The 19,348-nt window shown below is 34.6% G+C and overlaps 1 protein-coding gene across 4 annotated transcripts in view; it reads left to right on the forward strand.

Moving 5' to 3' along the window:
• The window catches only part of CUL2 (cullin 2), a 45,376-nt gene extending 28,709 nt beyond the window's left edge, over positions 1-16,667 (forward strand). For all 4 annotated transcript variants that reach the window (XM_052692913.1, XM_052692912.1, XM_052692915.1 and 1 more), the window contains 11 exons: positions 509-616; positions 3,856-3,915; positions 4,285-4,413; positions 4,502-4,588; positions 5,097-5,249; positions 5,636-5,713; positions 7,056-7,122; positions 7,840-8,042; positions 10,830-10,931; positions 11,642-11,758; positions 14,883-16,667. In XM_052692913.1, coding sequence (XP_052548873.1) covers positions 509-616; positions 3,856-3,915; positions 4,285-4,413; positions 4,502-4,588; positions 5,097-5,249; positions 5,636-5,713; positions 7,056-7,122; positions 7,840-8,042; positions 10,830-10,931; positions 11,642-11,758; positions 14,883-15,014 — 1,236 coding nt within the window. In that variant the 3' untranslated portion in view covers positions 15,015-16,667. The remainder of the gene's footprint in view (positions 1-508; positions 617-3,855; positions 3,916-4,284; positions 4,414-4,501; positions 4,589-5,096; positions 5,250-5,635; positions 5,714-7,055; positions 7,123-7,839; positions 8,043-10,829; positions 10,932-11,641; positions 11,759-14,882) is intronic.
• Positions 16,668-19,348: the final 2,681 nt, after the last annotated feature.

A 19,348-nucleotide genomic window follows, 5' to 3' on the forward strand; every position in this document is an offset into this window, starting at 1 on the left:
AATTTTTTCCATACAAAATGTTTTTGCTGAAACGTGATACACTAAATTTGATTGGTAACTTATGTTTAAGAAAGTTGAAAGGTTTCATCCCGCTTTCTATCTTCAGGATCTGTATATAGGAAAAGAAATATTTTAGTAACTCCAGCAGCTTTTTCACTCAATTCCTGTATTTATGTCTTAGCAGTTTTCAAAATGCTGATAGAGGATATGAGAATATTATGGAAAAGATGACAGAACATGAGAGCTGTATAGACTCTCAAATATATTATTGGCTGGAAATATAGCTATGTAATTTTTGTTTTCTAAACATGCTCAAGAACAGTAGTGCAGAAGTATGGCACTTCAGAATCAATCCACTCAGAGACTTTATTATCAGTGATTTTAACTTGTATCAGAAGGAATAGTTAGAAAAAGCAATACAACCAGTGTAGCTATAACTATGTTTGTGTATAGAAAATATTCCTTTTCTTAATAACTTGCTCTCTGTATTATCTTGCCTTTTTTTTAGATGCCAACTCAGTTCGTGGAGTCGGTTTTGGAAGTACATAGTAAATTTGTTCAGCTCATCAACACAGTTTTGAATGGTGATCAACACTTTATGAGTGCCCTTGACAAGGTAACTTTTACTTCCAAGATACAAAGAAAACATGAAAAACAAAATGTGGAGGCCTGTTTCAGGCACATCAGAATTCTTTGGGGTACCAATGCATGCTTACTGGTAGCATTCTCATGTAGTTTTTCTAGCCTAGAATTGAAACACAAAAGAACTTTCAGTGTTAGGGAAAAATACACGTACAAAGGAAAGCAGGTTAATGCTTAACATTTTATTGAAATTTTACTGAAGATGTTTACATCAAAAAGCAGAACACAAAAGCGGAGCTGACCCATTTAATGTAAATTTAAGTGCAGAAAATAGATAAACTCTGAGACATTTGGCAACTCAGCAAAAGATTTTCTACTCAACATTGTTGAGTCTGCACCTGGAGTACTGTGCCCAGTTCTGGGGATCCCAGTACAGGGGAGACGTGGTCTTCCGCACACTGGACTCTGTCAGGACGGTAAAGGGAGTTGGATTTGTCTTCTCTGAAGAGAGGCTGAGGGAGCTGAGACTGCTTAACCTTGAGGAGAGGAGGCTCAGGGAAATCTTATCACTGTCTACAAATACCTAGGAGGAGGATGCAAATGAAGATACAGCCAGGCTCTCTTCAGTAGCGCTCAGTGCCAGAGGAAAAAAAAAAAAAGCAATGGGCACAAATTGGAACACAGGAAGTTTCTTTGTAAACAACAAGAAGCAGTTCTGTACTGCTCAGGTAATGTAACACTGGCACAGTTTGCTTGCAGAGGTTGTGGGATCTCCTCCTTAGAGGCTTTCTGAAAAGTTGCCTGGATGTGGGCCTGGGCAACCGGCCTGTGGGTGGCTTTGACTGAGGAGAAGTGATGGACCAAGTGACCTCCAGAGGTCCCTTCCCACCTCAATGATTCTGTGATAATTCTTACATAAAATTTGAACTTGAATTTGCTTCTTTAATGGTTAAACTCTGAGTGCTGATAATTTTAAAGAGCAGCTTTGTGTAGATAGAATCATGGTCAGAAGGGACCTTTGAAGGTTATCTAGTCCAACTCCCCTGCAGTGAACGGGGACATTCAGAGCTAACTAAGTTACTCAGGGATTGGTCCAGCCTGACCTTGAATGTCTCCAGGGACAGGGCAGCCATGGCATTTCTGGACAACCTTTTCCAGTGCCTCACCACCCTCACTATAGAAGACTTATTCCTTATATCTAACAGAAATTTACTCTCCTTAAACTTGAAACCATTTCTCCTTGTTCTCTCACAACAGACCCTGTTAAATTGTCCCCTTCTTTCCTGTAGCTCTCCCTTAGATACTGAAAGGCCACTATAGGGTCACCTCACAGCCCTCTCCAGGCTTAACAGTCCCAGGTCTCTCAGCCTGTCCTCATAGGAGAGATGTTCCATTCCTTGGATGATTTTTGTGTCCCTCTAAACACTGTGCAAGCTAACTACAAAGATTACCTAAAAATTGTTATTACTTCAGTTGCTGATCACAATAACTGGCTTTTTCCAGGAGACAACTGCAGTTGAAGTTAAATAAGCATGATTAGGGAAAGAGGCTTGCATTACTTCTTTGTGGAATGCGTAGCTATGAAGATACTAAAGATAACACTACTAATTGTTATAATTTCTGTAACAGACTGATGGTGCAAAATATGCCTGGTTCTTGTGAGATTGAGTGGTTTCTTCTCAAACAAGAACACATTATTTAATCCATTTTTTCTACTTTTCCAGATATATCATTGTATTCTTTTCCTGGAGAGTGAACTTATTAACTTCCTATCTATAATTTTAAGCTACCAAATACATACATTTCATTACTATTTTGTGGTACTCTTTTTACAGTAGCAGGAATTTATAGAGCCTTATTCAAAGCTTTAGATGAATTTCAGCCAAGGTTAGTTTGGGAAGACATAGTGATGAATATGTAAACAATCAAATCATTGGTAACTGTATCTGTGATATTGAGAAATTAATTACTCAGTATTTTTAAACGTGCTTATTTCAGTACTCTCATGCATCTCAATTGCAATTAATCATTTACTGGGAGGTGGAATAATATGAGATTGACAGCTACTTTTGCTGGCAGATAGGCAGTATACTTTTTCTTGAGGTACTTCTTTACTTTGCTCTACTTTATTACAATAGATATTTAAGATTTTAATCTGTTGCCAGTTTTCCATGATCAGTATGAAAATTGCTGATGTTGTCCCCGCTATCATTACAAGAGAGTGCTCTAAACTTCAGATTTTTGTATTTGTAATTAATAATTCACTCTTATGTCACAGGGACTCTTGGGACTTGGTCAAATACTGGAATGTTGAGGCTTTGTACAAAAAAGTTGTTTGTCAGCTCTTCTTTGTAATAATAATAGAAATAATATTTTCTGCATAGGTTCATTTGGACTTCAATTTTTGTAACATGGTATGGAAATTTAAGGAAATTTTTTCTGTACTACTTTAAATTGTACTGAATTTTGAAGCTAAAGATGCAAAATGCATTAAATACTCCTTCCAGAGAGGGAACTAATTCCTATGAACTGTGATAATGAAATATTTTTGGTCCAGTACTGATTTAAAATTCTAGTTGAAATACAATAGGTAGTTTATAACCTAATCTTTATGATCCTTATACCTTTGTCATGCAATTTCCAATCCTGAACTATTATCTCTTTCCTTTTCTATTTCTTCATATTCAGCCCATCTTCAACTGCCATGTTTTTTTACTGTACTGCTTCAAGTTTTCACGTAATAACCCCCAACAATATTTTTTCTTTTCTTTAGTCCAACAAACATCTAACAACCCGAATAGTTTTCTTTTCTTACTGCCATGGGCACACCAAGTGTGTTTTTCACATCAAGCTATATTCTCTTAGAAGTCACTACTGCTGTTCTGCTGCAGTCGCAGTTTCTCTTTTCTACATTCCTTAGTTTTTTCTCATCCATTATTTTAAACCACACGTCTTGCTGTGTACTAAAACCTTCATACTTCTATGTTTAAGTTTGTAACTGAAACCAAATTCTCTCTCCTGCTTTTTGTAATTAACTTCTATTCCTTTCTCCACTTTGATTTAAATCCCATATTAAAAATATTCAACAAATTCTCACACAGCAGTAATCCAAACCCATTCACTTGTTTCTTTCATTATCACCCTTTTGTCTTTTTGAGTTTTATGGAATTGGGGAATGTTCTTTACCTGAACATATTTTGCTTTTTGAAAAATTTCCATGTATTAGGTTTCAAGTCATTTCTATTTTTTTCCTTTCTCTACATTCACGTCTAGGCTTTGACATCAGTTGTTAACTACAGGGAGCCCAAGTCAATCTGCAAAGCACCTGAGTTGGTAAGTGATTAGTATTACTGTAGAATGTAGTAATACTTCTTTACAGCTGTTAGATGAGTCGGCATTAGGGACCGCATGTATATCCACTGCTCTTACTAAGTTATGCTCATGTAAGTATTTGAGTAGTGATTACTTAACCCATACACACATACATGTTTTGGGGGTATGCAAAAAAAAAAGTGGTTCTGTTAATATTTGCATAGACTTTGTGGTTTTGGTGGATCTAGTTTCTATCTTCTACACATGAGCACAGCTTGCGTAGAAGACTATGAAATTACTTTCATGTAGAGTTTAAGAGTATGTTGGCATATGTATTTTCTCAAGCTTGACAAGTAGGTTTGGGTTTGTTTTCTCTTTTTTTAACTTGAGCTGGCCAAGTACTGTGACAACTTATTGAAGAAGTCAGCAAAAGGAATGACTGAGAATGAAGTAGAAGACAAACTTACAAGTTTCATTACTGTTTTCAAGTACATTGATGACAAAGATGTATTCCAAAAGGTAACTCTCGATAATGAAATGTAAACAATATGTGAAGAATATGGTTATGCTTTTAAAAAATCCTTACAGCTGTTTTTTTTCCACACAGTTCTATGCCAGAATGTTGGCAAAAAGATTAATTCATGGTTTATCTATGTCTATGGACTCTGAAGAAGCCATGATTAATAAACTAAAGGTAATGTAAACACTGTTCTAATGCAAAATAGTAAGAGTATGTAATGTTAGGAGAGAGCAGCAGAGGGTGCCAGAGATAACTTAGCAATCAGTAGATTACATTTCCAGTAGTCAAAAGGAAAACTTAATTTCTAAATAGCGTATGAAAAACATGTTGTGAAGTATCCTTCATATGTTTGAGGTGTTTCATTTTAGTTTTAAATTTTGAGATAGCTTTGTAAAGTGTGTTTAAATACCTCATATTTATGTTGGAAAAGCACCTATGCTAAACCAGCTTTATCTTTTTAAAAATACAGTTGTTTATACAAATTAATGAATAGAAAGTGGAATTAAGAAAAGTTTGATATTTTTCTTCTGTAATGCTTGTTATTTATTATAACTACTGTTAAATACTCTAACATTTCTGCCAAGTAGATTTTCTTATCAGAGTAGTAAATGTATGAGTGTGCATTATTTGTATAATAAATGTTGTTTCACAATAAAACTTGTTAACAATCTCTTTTTCACAGCAAGCCTGTGGTTATGAATTTACCAGCAAGCTTCATCGAATGTATACAGACATGAGTGTTAGTGCTGATCTCAACAATAAATTCAACAACTTTATCAAAAACCAGGACACAATTATAGATTTGGGAATTAGTTTTCAGATATATGTTCTACAGGTACTAATGTATGTTTATTACTGTTGAGTTATTCGTATTTCATTTGTATGTTTTGATAATAAGTGAAATATTTTTCTAACTAGAAGTACTTCTCGTATGACACCTCGTGATCAGTGTGGAATACTTTGCTTTCATAGTTTGTCTTTTTAAAATTAACTTGTTAGCATACTAACCAGTAGTGCTGTAAAACGCCATGTGTTTTTTAAGTTGAATTAAGATCTTACTGGGGGATATTAGTATTAAAAAAGGGCCAGTAAAACTGCTAGTTTAAGTTACTGTCTAATGACAGTATGCACTGTAAATCTGTTCAGTAGTGTTTTACTTTTTATTGAAGTATACATGGTATGAAAATGTTAATACTTTTATTTTTTTCCTGATACTATTAGGCAGGTGCATGGCCTCTAACTCAGGCTCCTTCTTCTACATTTGCAATTCCTCAGGAACTGGAAAAAAGTGTACAGATGGTAGGTTAGTAGGAGGCTTCTTGTAAACATGTGGAAATGTAAAAGAACACACACACACACACACAAAAAACAAAAAACATTAAAAAACCCACCAAGATCATTTTAACAGACAAAAGCCTGAGCTGTTTCATTTTGTTTGTAATTCGTGGCTCCTCTTTCTCCAGTCAAATGAAATTTGGAAACATCACACAGATGACTTAGTGCTTTCTACGTATGCATTTCTGTAACCTTAATTTATTTATTTTTTACTCTGTGATTAATGAGGAAGATACTAGTAAAGGCAATCAGATGAACTTACTTGACTTTTAGCTTTAAAACTAATTCCTAATATTTTAGATAAGATCCTGATTTTTAGATAAAATTGTATTTTATCTAAATAATATATATAATCTAAACAAAGTATTATTAAATAGATTAAATTGTGGATACAGCTTTCTTGTGCCATGTTTCATACAGACCAGATTTCATTTGAAGTCAAGATTCATGCATGCATACTTCTTTAAAGTTAATTTTGAAAACTGTCAAAGTAGGGGATGCTTCAATTTTCATAAATTTCTGCTGTCAGTATAACTTTGAAAATATATTTCCTAAGTCATGAATGTGTGCTTCTTTGTGGAAAATGATTTTGGTAGGTTTCCAAGTTTTGCAAGTTTAACTGCAGAAATTCAAGAACTCTTGTTGACATCGTGGTTCAGAGATGTTTGCCATTTGTGTAGTTTTTACTAGCCTGAAAATCAAATTAGAAAAGTGACTAATGTTATGCTTCCCTTCAAGCTTGCTTTTCTGAAATTATCCCGTAAAAATATGTAGAAAAATGTAAGGTGAGATTGAACTTGAGAGTTGTGTAGCTGACTGGTGGAAATACCTGTTAACTAAAAGCTTGCATTTTTTGAGGGATGTTTGAAAAAATCATTAAAATGGGAAATGAAAGTCATAAAATACATTTTCATATGGAATTGGATCAAACAAAATAATAAAATGTAATGAGATTGATTGCTAGAAACTCCAAAGAGTTCTGCTGGATTCAGTAGAGTTAATACTTCATAAGACTGCTTTTAGCTACAGTGTATTAGGATTTGAGAGTATGAATGTCTCAGCAATTTTTCCTATTTAGTCATCAAGCTGTGTGTTAATTTGCTCAAGTAGTTTGGTAAATGTTGCTCAGACATTGCCTATGTTTCAAAGGAAGATGCAATGATAGACTCATCACCAATCATCACCAATGTCTGAGTCCAATGTGTTGAACATCAAACCAGTGTTTCTTCACTGGAGTGGTAGTGTGATAATAATATTAAACTATTATAAGTTTGTGTGATTAATTGAAGGACATTTTATTTTGCAGTTTGAATTATTCTACAGTCAGCATTTTAGTGGAAGGAAGCTTACTTGGTTACATTATCTCTGTACAGGTAAAAATAAGTGCTTTGCTAAACGTGCTCTATACAACTGACAATTGTTGGATGTCCTTTTCAAATGATAATAGACATTGAAAGTGGAAGGTTATGCTGCATTTAAGTCAGTTGACTGTTTTTGCATCATAAAGTAATTTATTTTGTAAAATAATTAACATTTGCAGCTTAGTGTTCCCCAAGTTTATGTTTTGTAAACTTGCCTATGTTATCTGTGATTTATTAAATTCAAGGAAAACTCAATTTATATGTATATAATGGACATTCTTCATTGCCTTTTAAAGAAACTAACAATGTTGTGATTTTTTTTTTAAAGACATGTCTTTTATTTTGTTTTTAAATTTTTGCTTGGACCAACTTTCCTGTAATCACTATTCTGTGATTCTGTGTAAGCTGTTAGTAATGGAAGGTTGCACATTGCAAATTATTGAGGCTGTTGGGAATTTGTTTTTTTATATTATGTTATTCAAATTCATCTTTTTTTTTTTTTTTTTTTTGTAAAAACACTACTGTTGTAGTATTTGTTATTAATCAGAATTCATTTTTTGCAAACTATCTCCTATAAATGTAAAACTATAACATCAATTTTTGTATTCCCATGCCATATGCAAGTGTGAATTGCATGTCTGGAATTGCATGTGTGTTGGAACTGTGAAATATCAGATGATATTTCATTGCATTCAGCCACTTTACAAAATACTGCTTATATCATTGTAGGTGAAGTAAAAATGAATTATTTGTGCAAACCTTATGTAGCCATGGTCACAACGTACCAAATGGCAGTGTTGCTTGCCTTCAACAACAGTGAAACTGTCAGTTATAAGGAGCTTCAAGACAGTACGCAAATGAATGAGAAGGAACTGACAAAAACTATCAAATCCTTACTTGACGTTAAAATGATCAACCATGACTCAGACAAGGTATGCAGCAATGATATAAAAATGTTTCGTGTTCTCGGTGTGGTGGTTCTACTGTTTGTTGAGGTCTTTCTAATACAGAATTTGTTTTGATCTGTCTTATTTACAATCATAAGTCTGTATTTATAAAGAAAGAGACAGGAAGAAGTTAGACAGTATTTGTGAGGTTGTGACCCTTCTGGATGCCCATGTATGCAACCTATTGTAGAGAACCTGCTTTAGCAGGGGGATGGGACTGGATGATCTCATGAGGCTCCTTCCAACCCCTGCAATTCTGTGATTCTTTAATTCTGTTTGTTTCTTCTGCCTCTAACAGCAGAGTCTGCTACAAATAATGTGAGAACTGTTTATTGTTTCTGTTGAATTTCATCTGTGTGGCTTTTGACGCACTACTGTTGGAGGAGAAAACCCTTTGCATAGCTGTCTTTAAAAGTTGTAGGACCATAGGAAAGAGCCTGATTGGTATAGCAATGAGTCGTAATCTTTAAAATAAATCCGTGGCATTAAGAGACCAAAAGTAACAGCAGCCATATTCTTCCTTGCTGACACATTACAGGAGGAGGAGGTAGGAGGTCAGAGAACAAGGAGGGCTCGTGTGAGAGGATTTTTGTTGCGTTTTGCCAGACTCTTATCATTCCACGTGTTTCATGCATTTCCAGTACTATTTGCTTAATGTATCATTTATCTTCTTTTCCCATACAGCAAAGGGCAGAAGTTTGTTATGTATGAAACACTATAGAGGTACCCGTGCATACAATACAAACTTTAGCATGCACTTCCAGCTAGCCCAGAAAGCCTGAGTTATTTAGACAGTATCAAGCAGAAGAAACTGATAAGCTGTTCACATGCCTTACAAGAATAAATCCAAAGGTGCTCTGACAGCTGCTTTTTTTTAACCGGGAAAATATTAGAAAATGGAAAGTGAGATCACAAGGAAGGTCTGATGCTTGACTGAAGCATAGGACATGCTTCGGGTATTTAGAAATGAGCTGAGGTTGGAACAGTGGTTGGGAAGATGTTTGTTAAACCATGGGTGAAATATATCACTGGGAGGTATTACAGAAAACTGTGAGATTTTTTGTAATTTCAGAAAGTTGCCAATTATTTAAAGGATGTACATTTATTTATGTTGGTTGTATATGGTTTTACTAGTTTGCTTATGAATATGTTATTGAAGATATTGAAGATGGAATGTTATAGCTTTTTAACCCTTTCACTTTTTAATGTTTACCACAGCACTTTCTGGTTATTTAACTTACATGTTATTCAAACATGTCTGCTAATTCTGCTTCTTTTCTGCTCCATCCAGCAATTTGAGAGCTGATCTGTATATGGTTTATCATCTTAAGTATTGAAAAAGTCAGTGGCTTAAACATTGAAATTATACGTATTTCTGCCTGTATCTGAGCTACACAGCAAAGTACAGTGTATTATATGTTGCAGTTTGCTTTTGAAAGAAATTTTTGACAACTTTATTGGTTCATTAAAATCATTCTTTTTGAGTTCATGCACAACACAAATAAATTTTCTTAGTCTGTATTTCAAACATGGCAGCACAACAGTGCTAAAATTTAATGACAGCTTAAATTTTTAAAGCTTTTGATCTTTGCCCTTTCATGTTAAATTTTCCATACATGTCTGGGTATTGTATTCTAATAAAGAATATAGAATACGTAATTAAAAATATTCATTTTTGGTATATTTTTAGATAAATATTGACTAAGTCTCTTAAAGTGTTTGCCTTTGAGGCAAGCATAGTTTGACAAAGTCTGAGAAGCGCAGTAACTTTCTTCTGCCAGCGATTGGTAATACTTGTACAGACCCTTGCCTGGAAATTGCAACGATCTGTCAGGTTGTCCTGGTAGGTGAATCTAAAGGTGTTGGGACTGCTGGGAGCAGTGCCTGTTTAATGAAAGAAATGGACTTTGGCCTGGGTATGTATTGGGGGGGAAGGAGATACATCTGAGGAAAAAATGAGAAATTACACGTAGTTCTGGAGCTGTAGTAGTTGCAGTCCATCAGCTGTTCCTGCTATGGCACAGTAAAATGTTGAGGTTTTTTTTCCTTAAAGAAAAGCAACTTTAGTAATATTTATGAGTGACACTTTGCTCTCTTGATGTTCTGCCATAAATAAATGCAAATCCTGCTTTCTTTGCAGGGATAAAATTCTATTTAAAAGGAGAGTGTTTGCAATTAAGACAAACTGTTGAAGTATTAAAAAGTAAAATAGCTGTTCAAGTATTGAAACTGAAACTGCTTTCATTGCTTATCAGTAAAGAGGCTCTTTCTAAGGTTCAGACTAGATGTTAGGAAAGATTTCTTTACCGAGGTAGTGTTAGGCTCTGGAACAAGCCTCCCAGAGAGGTGGTTGGTGCCCTGTGCCTGTCTGTGTTTAAGAGACATTTGGACAATGCCATTAATGATGTGTTTTAACTATTGGTCTGTCACCCCTGAAGTAGTCTGTCAGCTGGGTTCAATAAGCTTTGTAGGTCGCTTCCAACTGGAACTACTCTGTTTTATTCATAATAGAGGCTTACTAGCAATATTCATGTTTGTCAGAGTTCCTTATAGTGTTTTACAAAAGAGGCTGCATTTCTGTGTTAGTTGAACTGCAGCTTAAAATACTGACCTGGTTCAATTGGCTCATTAACATTTTCAACTGCAAATTTGCTGAAATTGCTCTTATGTATGCAAGCTTCTACATGGAATTTTCTTCCCAGCAAATCCTTGCTGCTTATTCTTTTTTGTCTCCATTTCTATTTTCTTTTTTAAAAAAACTCTTTATTGCAGGAGGATGTGGAGGCAGAGTCTACATTTTCATTAAATATGAACTTCAGCAGTAAACGAACGAAATTTAAAATTACTACATCAATGCAGAAGGACACACCACAGGTAAGTATTCTTTGATGTTTGTAAGCTGAATAGCTTAGGAAGCTTAATTTTCTAAAACTGAATTGATTATATTAGTTTGGTGTAAGCAGGTATAGGATTTACATCATTGTGAAGGTGTTGTTTAAATTTGAAGCTTACATGCTGCAATTTTTTTTTACTTAAAATACAGGTAACAAAAGGTAGGATAGGGAATAATAAGAAAAAGATGAACAAGAGCTATTTCTCCTGTAGCAAATGGAATTGGTATTTAACCTGCCTTAAGTAATGAGACTTTTGTTGGTAGTTGTTGGCAACTTATTTCAGAAACAGCAGAACCAATCAAACTGTTCCCATGGTTTTGTTTCCCCTCAACTAAAATCAGCTCCAGTGCTGATAATCCAGGTTCCTTCTGTATCTCCTAAGGCATAGTCTTCTGTACAAGAGTTACATGTGCTGCTAAACTCAGCAGTACCTTACTGTAAATTTTGCCTGCTTTTCTCCCTAGCAAAGGCACTGCTTCGGATATCTTCTTCCTACCTACCTTCAGATTTGCATGAAATCTGGTATTTTTGATTTACAGAAGCACATCATGTGAAATTGACCTTTATCTAGATTACTGAGTGTGTTAATTGATAAATCAATAAAGTAAGAAGTTTAGATTCAAGATACTTTTATGATGTATTTATTAATCTTGCTACATTTAAAGCTTTACTTTTCTTCCTATGTTGCAGGAGATGGAGCAGACCAGAAGTGCTGTAGATGAAGATAGAAAAATGTATCTTCAAGCTGCTATAGTCCGTATCATGAAAGCACGTAAAGTGCTGCGACATAATGCTCTTATTCAGGAGGTAAGATAAAATCCTCTTCCTAAGATTTCATGAAAATCTTTGTGATTTGATGAAAATAATCAGGATAGATAGGTAACACATCCAACTGCAGAATTACCATGTCAATGCTAGTACTTCAGTGAAATTCACTACTGAAAGTCTACTTTGAAACATAGTACCTACCTGTGATCACTCAGTCCTATAAATATGTCTTAGCACTAAAGTAGTAAGCATCTCTGTGCTTGTTCTTTCCTGTTGGCTGCCTCTATGTCTGCAGATGTTGTCTCCTATAAGAATCACTGCCAGAACCATAGGTTCAGTTGAAGACACCTGAGTATGGATAATTTAGACATGAAATTTCCACAGAAGCACTTAGCCAATTTTGCACTCTAATTGTAATTTTGGATTTTGTCCTAATTCATAGCTTACATTTCAGAAGTTGCTTGAGTATGTAGATATGCTCTTAATCTCCATTTTACCTTAAGTACTACAGTTGTCTAGATTTTATATTCTAGATTAATGATATGTGAACTGCCATGAACTGGCTGGGAAAAAGGTGTTAAGTCTTTCATTTTTCTCCCACTTTTCCATCTGTGGTAGTTCCCTGCCTAATTGCATTTCGTGTTCTTGCCTAACCTTTCCTCGTATCAACCAGTTCCTAGTCTTCGTTTTCTCAGCCTTCTAAGGCATTCTTGCATCTCCTGAGCTTTGCTGAATAGCCTCAGAGCAGGTTGGTGGGAGAGGGTTTGCTGCTTTATTGGACCATTTTGAGCATGGAGGTGGAGAGGCATTCAGTCATTTTAAGATCTGTATGTTTTCTGTCTTGTGGTAATGAAGGAAATAGTTACCACACCTACCAATTAATTTTAATTTCCTAAGCAAAATAACCAGCTGAAGAGAGCTTGTAAGTCCATACTGACTGGTGAAATGTGAAACATCTGAAAGATTTTGGATTTTGAAGTAGAGCTTGTACACAGATGCCCTGAAAGCAGGCTTTCTTTTGGATATCTGATTTTGAGCATCTGAAAGATGAGGCAGCATAGGTCCTGACTACTTCTCAAAACCTTTGGTTATTTGATCTTCTGTTACTTAAATTCATGCAAGTATGATGAAATACTGTTAAGATTTTTCTCTGAAAGCTAGAAAATGGTAGGTAAGCCTTGTTTTATCTTTGAAAATACATTTTCCCCTGTATTCTCAACTTCTTAGAAAATACTCAAGAGACTTAAAACCAGTTTAAATGATGTTAAATGATACGAGGTTACATATTTTGACAGCTTAGAAACAAAAACTCCTGTCTGTTGTTTTTCCTCTTTGACTGATTCAGGAGGCACTATCTGACGTGCCTCAGATGCATTTTGCTCATTTAGTACCCTTGCAGAATACAGCAGTCTGTTAACAACAGGAGCTTTTTAAAGTTTTTCAATAAGAATGGATATTTTGACTGCTAGTTAGCTTAAAAAACATTTGAGATTAAAGTTGACACTCCATTTATCTATTACCAATTGCATCAACCTGAATTATATTTTTTACCTTAGCTTTTAATTAAATTTATGACAGTGTAAACCATACTCATCTAGTCCATAGTTCTCAGTTTTGAATATTACTTATATTCTGGGTTAATTAGAACATTTAAAACTGATGGTTAGACTTCTAAATAACTGTTATCTACGTTGCTGTGTAGCATGGAGAATCAGCGTGGATCTAAATAAGCATCTGTGCAATTCAAGCATTAAGTTGAAGCTGTACAAAAATCCTTTAGAGTTATTTTTTTCACATTTTTAGCCACTTGAACTAGTCTGTGCCAGTCTTCTTTTGTCTACTTCAGCTAAACTTTTAGTGGGGCATAAGCCAGATTCCTTAAAATTCGTTACGTTTCTGTTGTACGGTCTGAGATATTGATGGACTCTTGAGCATTTCTGAAACTGTTGCCAGATTGTAAATATAAAGATGAAATCTCATGTTAGGTGAAAATTTTACTTAGTTACATCTCCATTGAGCTCAGTAACTTCTTAAGCCTTATGGTGTAGATTGCCAAGTGGTTCTGGGTTGAACATGCTCAGCTTTCTCATTAGAGCTTTGTGGAAACTTCTGTTGAACATGTATGCACAGTATGCACAGTTTGACTGCTCAGCTTCCTTATTTTTCCTGCTAGCCTTGTATTAAGTTTTTATTAACTAACAAGAGCCTTTCTATTTTTTAACACATTCTTTTGAAACATTTTTACTCATTTTAGTAATATACACACTCACTTCTTGTTACATTTACCATAGTGTTTATGTACTTATTAATAACAAATTCCCTTAGAATTTCTAGTCTGACTTCCTCAGGGGTAAGAATGAGTCTTTTGAATGGAAGTCTGTCTACTATGAATAGTTAATATTTTCTTGCCTCATTTATGTTTGGGTTTTTTTCCTGTGATACAAGAGCAACATTATATTTCTGGTAGAGATGGGACGGAAACATTCTGAAAACATAAGAGCTCACGGTCTGATTAACTTCAATTCCAACTGCAGCGCTGGGCATTTCACTTAGGTTGAGGTGTCCAAGAAAATACTCAAGATTGTTGAAAATTTTACTTTTCAAATGTGGCTGTCTAGTTCAGTAGGATAGGTTGCATGTTTAATATATTTAAACTGCATTATTTGAAAATGGATAAGCTCTTACTACAACATTCCACGCACGTTTTTTGGGAGTTTGCTTCTTATCAGCTTATATATCTTTAACAGTGACTATAATGACATAAAGAAAACACAGGGCTTACAGAATTTTATTAAGTGAAAGTATCTTCTCTATATTTTTATGATAACAGAAGTGATGATAAGGAAAATTGGGTTCAACTTTAGAAGTAGTTTTGAAAAATAAAATCAAGTGAAATTTAATCATTTATAGTTGTATGAACTATTACAAAAGCTAAAATAAACACATTCTTAGGTCTGTTAATATGCAGTCAAACTGAACCAATGAGTTAAACAAAGTGTTCTGACATTAATGTACAGGGATGCTTTGAGTTCTGTAAAGGAACTGTCTGCTTTATTTAATTCTGTATTTAAAAGTAAACTGATCTTTGCCTTTTTTTTTTCTTGTTAGCATTAATAACTATTGTAAATAAATATAATGCATAAAATATATCTTTCTTTTGCAGGTAATTAGCCAATCAAGAGCTAGGTTTAATCCAAGTATCAGCATGATTAAGAAGTGTATTGAAGTTCTGATAGACAAACAGTACATAGAGCGAAGCCAGGCCTCTGCAGATGAATACAGTTATGTAGCATGATGTTGCTATCCTGCAGGTATGATTGTAAGGAGATCATTGCTGTCACTGTTTGGTGTGTTCCTGTGGGAAGAGGCAGGCCTGTGCCTCCATAATTGGTCACTTGGCAGCCCCCGTTTTTCTGCTGTTTACAACATCACCAGTGCCATGTCATGAGCGTCAATGAAAATGCCTATAGATATTTCAAGCTCATGTCATTATGACATTTCTTAAAACTTTACTAAAAGAATGAGTGAAGTATTGCTGAGATGTGGAAATTTGGTTGGGTACCATGCTTTTTTTTTTTTTTTTCCTCCCCTTTCACGTTTGCAGTTGATGTTTTTTAATGTATCTTAAGACAAAGTTAAAAAAAAAAAAAAAAGAAAAAAAAAAAGAAAACCTAAATATTGTAATATGACAGATAACCTAATAATTGTATCTACATTAAAAAGAAAAAAGAAAAGATGAACATGATACTGCTGCTTGTCAAATAAAAAAAATAAAGTTATATGATGTGTCTCTCGTCATTCTAGAAATGAATATAACATTATTGTCTTTAAATATTCCGGCTGGGAAGAGTAAAAATAATGTGTGCTCAGGTGTTGAATAACCTTCGAAGTATATCTGTCATAAGGAATCATTTATGTAAAGCTGAGTGACAGGTATGTTACGTTTAATGTGAGTGTAAAAAAATGGCCTATAGTTAAGTGCACAGCTTGTTTTCTTGAGGTCAGTCTAACTTCTTACATTTTTACTGCCTGAAGGCCTAGTCTGTCTCTCTTAATCTCACAATGGAGGAAGATATTAGAAGAGAAAATAAACGGATGTTTGAGGGAATTTAACTTGCAAAGTTCACAGATAGGAATGATGATTGCAAATATTGAAGATACAGTTCACTGGCTTGTGAAACCACCGTTACTGAGAAAGAATATAGCAGACTGACTGGTAATTGAAAAATGTTTTCTTTCATGATGTATTGGGTAGAAACAACCCATGAATGGATATCTGTGTTGTTTCTACATGAAGCATTTTTCTTTTCCCTCCTAACTCATATGGTTTATCATCTGATATTTTCCCCCTCCTCAATGAGGTTTCTGGTTGTTTTGCCATTTGTCCTTGTGTTGTTCATGAGGGATAACATGTGACCATTCACTCTCAGACAAGCAAAATATAATTTTTTAAAGTGCTACCTCTACCACTGCAGATAATTGAAATAAGTGCATTAATAGTGTGAACACAGTTGAATGCCTGCTGCAGAAAAGAGCTTTCTCATGTCTGTGCCTGCTATTAGTTATTGAAAGGATAAATACTAACTTCAAGTGCTCTATTTGGATGGTTTTTGAGTGCATATAGATAGATAGAAAGATTAGATCAATATTTTTGTAGATTTTTTGATATTTCATCACCACTAGAAGACCACAGATCAAGAATTAATTTAAAAAGGAAAAAGCTTTTGGGTAGAGCTCTTTTCTTTTGTTTTCTGTCTTCTTACATGTATGGATGGTTTGGCTTCTCTTTTACTCATGTTGTTTCTGGCTGTTTTCTCTTGTGTAGCATCACATTTGTATGTAATCTGGAGGGTATGGGAAACTTCCTATGGTTAACTAGGGAATGCATCATAAAGTTGATAAGTTATGTTGATTTTGCTGAGGGCAAATAAAAGACAATAAACAAGAAGGGGTGCAAAATATTTATTCAGTATTTATGGCACTAAGATTTGGGTTTTTGAAGTTAGATTTATGCTTTAAAGAAATGGGTTTTGAATTGATCTTGATACAGCGCAGCAGGTTGCTGTCCATTGTGTTAGTTCAGAGTTGTGCATGGGTGTTTGAAAATAGCACACGGTGTCATTAGACAAAGTAAATAGGACTGATACTAGCTAAGATTCTCTACAGTGCCTTTTAATCTATTTAAATGTGAAAAAATTATGTGCCCAATGAAAAATATAGGAAAAAAAACAAAACAAAACAAAAAAAAAAGAATATTCTATGACACTATAGAAAAAAAAAAGAAAAATATTGCCTGAACGTTGAATTGTGGAATCATCAGAGCCTTTCTGCAGAAAACAAGCCAGCAGTGACACCAAAGCTTCTGAAAATAAATGTTTAGCTTGTAACTTGTGTGAGTCAACAGACTTTAAGCTCATTTGTTCATAAAATATTCATAAAGAATGTATTTAAATATAGATTGTAATAGGAACATTTTAAGACTTGAGTTTGAAAAAGCCCTGCTAAACTTATTTTTAAAATCACTTCATAGACAAAGCAGACACTTCACTGCTCTAGCCCAAACGTGTAAGGTTTTAGCATTACCTTATCTCTGAATTTTTGCATACTTAAAACATCAAAAGTAATATTTTTTAGATAAGAGTGCTGTTGAGTTGAGACATGTTTAGTGAGTTAAAAACATTCATATATTTCAGCACTGTTGGCATCTCTAGACATCTTTCATAATTATGCACAAACTCGGTCTTTTCAGTGCCTCTTGGGAAACATGGCTATAGCTGGGAAACGTTTTAAATTCTGCTTTATAACTCACACCTTCCCCTTAAGGGAGAACATAGTGAAAAGACTCAGCCTCCTGTAGTTGGGTTAGGTCACTGAAGTCATTGTTGGCACACAGTGATACAGCACATTGTGTAGTGCTACAGCTTGGCAACTAAATATGTCTGGAAAACATCATTTCAAATTACAAAGTGCTAATGAGTATTATCAGGAGAGGAAAATTATAGGAAGAGATCTAAAAGTGCCTTGAATTTTTAATTGTAGATTTTTTTTTTATGTCTTGTGAGCCTATTAACATCTAGGACCTGTTGGGTTTTTTTTGGAATCCACACAGCTGAGTCTGGGATTGTGTTGCTTTGACGCATCTCATATTTTTCTAAGATTAAAATGCATTTTACCTGTCTTGTTGTTTAGTATTGATGATTTCTGTGCTAACTGGAACTGTACTGCTATTATGTTAAAATTCTCTAGACTGATTGGCATATTCCAGGCAAGAAAAATACATGCCTGTATTTTATTGTGCTCATACATACAGTGCTGGTAGTGCTATGGAAGGTACTTAACATTGATGTAACATGAGAAACATGAGAAAGTTTTGAATGTTGATAGTCTGTTACTTTTTAAAAACCTTTAAATGGGGATATTGCTTTTCCAAATAAGGAGCAGAGAAGAGTAATTGATATATTTTGTAAACTGATAATTTTCAGCTGTGGTTAGAAATCCATTTCTTAGTCTTCAAGTTAATTTTAAGAGCAAGCCTTCCAGCATAATTCAGGCTCATGAGTAGAATATATACTTTCTATCCTGGGGCAAATATGTTAGGACTGCCTATGCATTACATTTATGACAAGTTCCTAATTAATCTGAGATATTGCAGTCTATGAAAACATATTTTCCTGAAGCAGTTGTTCTTGGGCTGGTTATTTGGTCTTGCTACACTGAATTGGAAATTATCCTTACTTTACTCGTTTACAGTGAGCTATCCTGCACTTCCAAGTTGATGACAAAAGACTTTTTGCAAGTTGCTAGGCAAAAGAAACATCAGAACATTGTTTGGATAGAATAATTTTGTAACAGCACAAGACTTTACTGAACACAAATTTGTGTTTATGGTTTTAAAGAAGTGGGGAAATATGACAATAAAAGCAACCTGTCGTGCAAGCAACTTGGAGGTGCATTTCTAGTTCTCTGTTTGGTGGAGTTCACAATTGCATGAGTAGGGGAAAAAGTTACCGACCAGCATAATGAAAGAGGTAGATGAGGAGGCTGAACAGTTGGACTTGTTTTTAGAAGTAAAACATTTTACTTTACAAAATGCCTTTGAATGGATAAACGTATGTATGTGATCAACACGATGACTATTTAGTCCAGTACTGATAATGAATTCTTACGGGTTTGGTGAAGAAGTCTGTTAGTATTTTCAAAGAAGTACATTTGACATTACTGTGAGTTGGTTCTGTTCTTCTCAACCATCACAGGTGCGTGCAGCACAAGATTTGAAAGCACCTGAGGCTCTTCAGTAAGTCCAGTCTTGCATATGCACTGAGAAGAAAAGGACTCTTCTAAGCCTGAACAGCAGTAAGAAGCAAGTAAAGAGGGTTACAGTTCTTTAGGAAATTACTTTCACCATTCGTTTTTACACCTTATTTATGACCCTTCTGACTCAAAGCTATTTAAAGTGAGCTAAGCAAAACTGAAATGCTCACTTGTTTGTCTTGACTCAAGTGGGTAATGATCAGTTTGCATTAAGTTAAGGATAAGGTTGTGGGTACATTACAAGTCTGTTATAAGCTAGAGTAAAAACTTTTCACTCAAACCATAAGTGAAGTAGAATCTGTAATGAATTTACCTAGC

The sequence above is a fragment of the Tympanuchus pallidicinctus genome, unplaced genomic scaffold, assembly GCF_026119805.1.
Source record: "Tympanuchus pallidicinctus isolate F22 unplaced genomic scaffold, pur_lepc_1.0 scaffold3, whole genome shotgun sequence".
NCBI lineage: Eukaryota > Metazoa > Chordata > Aves > Galliformes > Phasianidae > Tympanuchus > Tympanuchus pallidicinctus.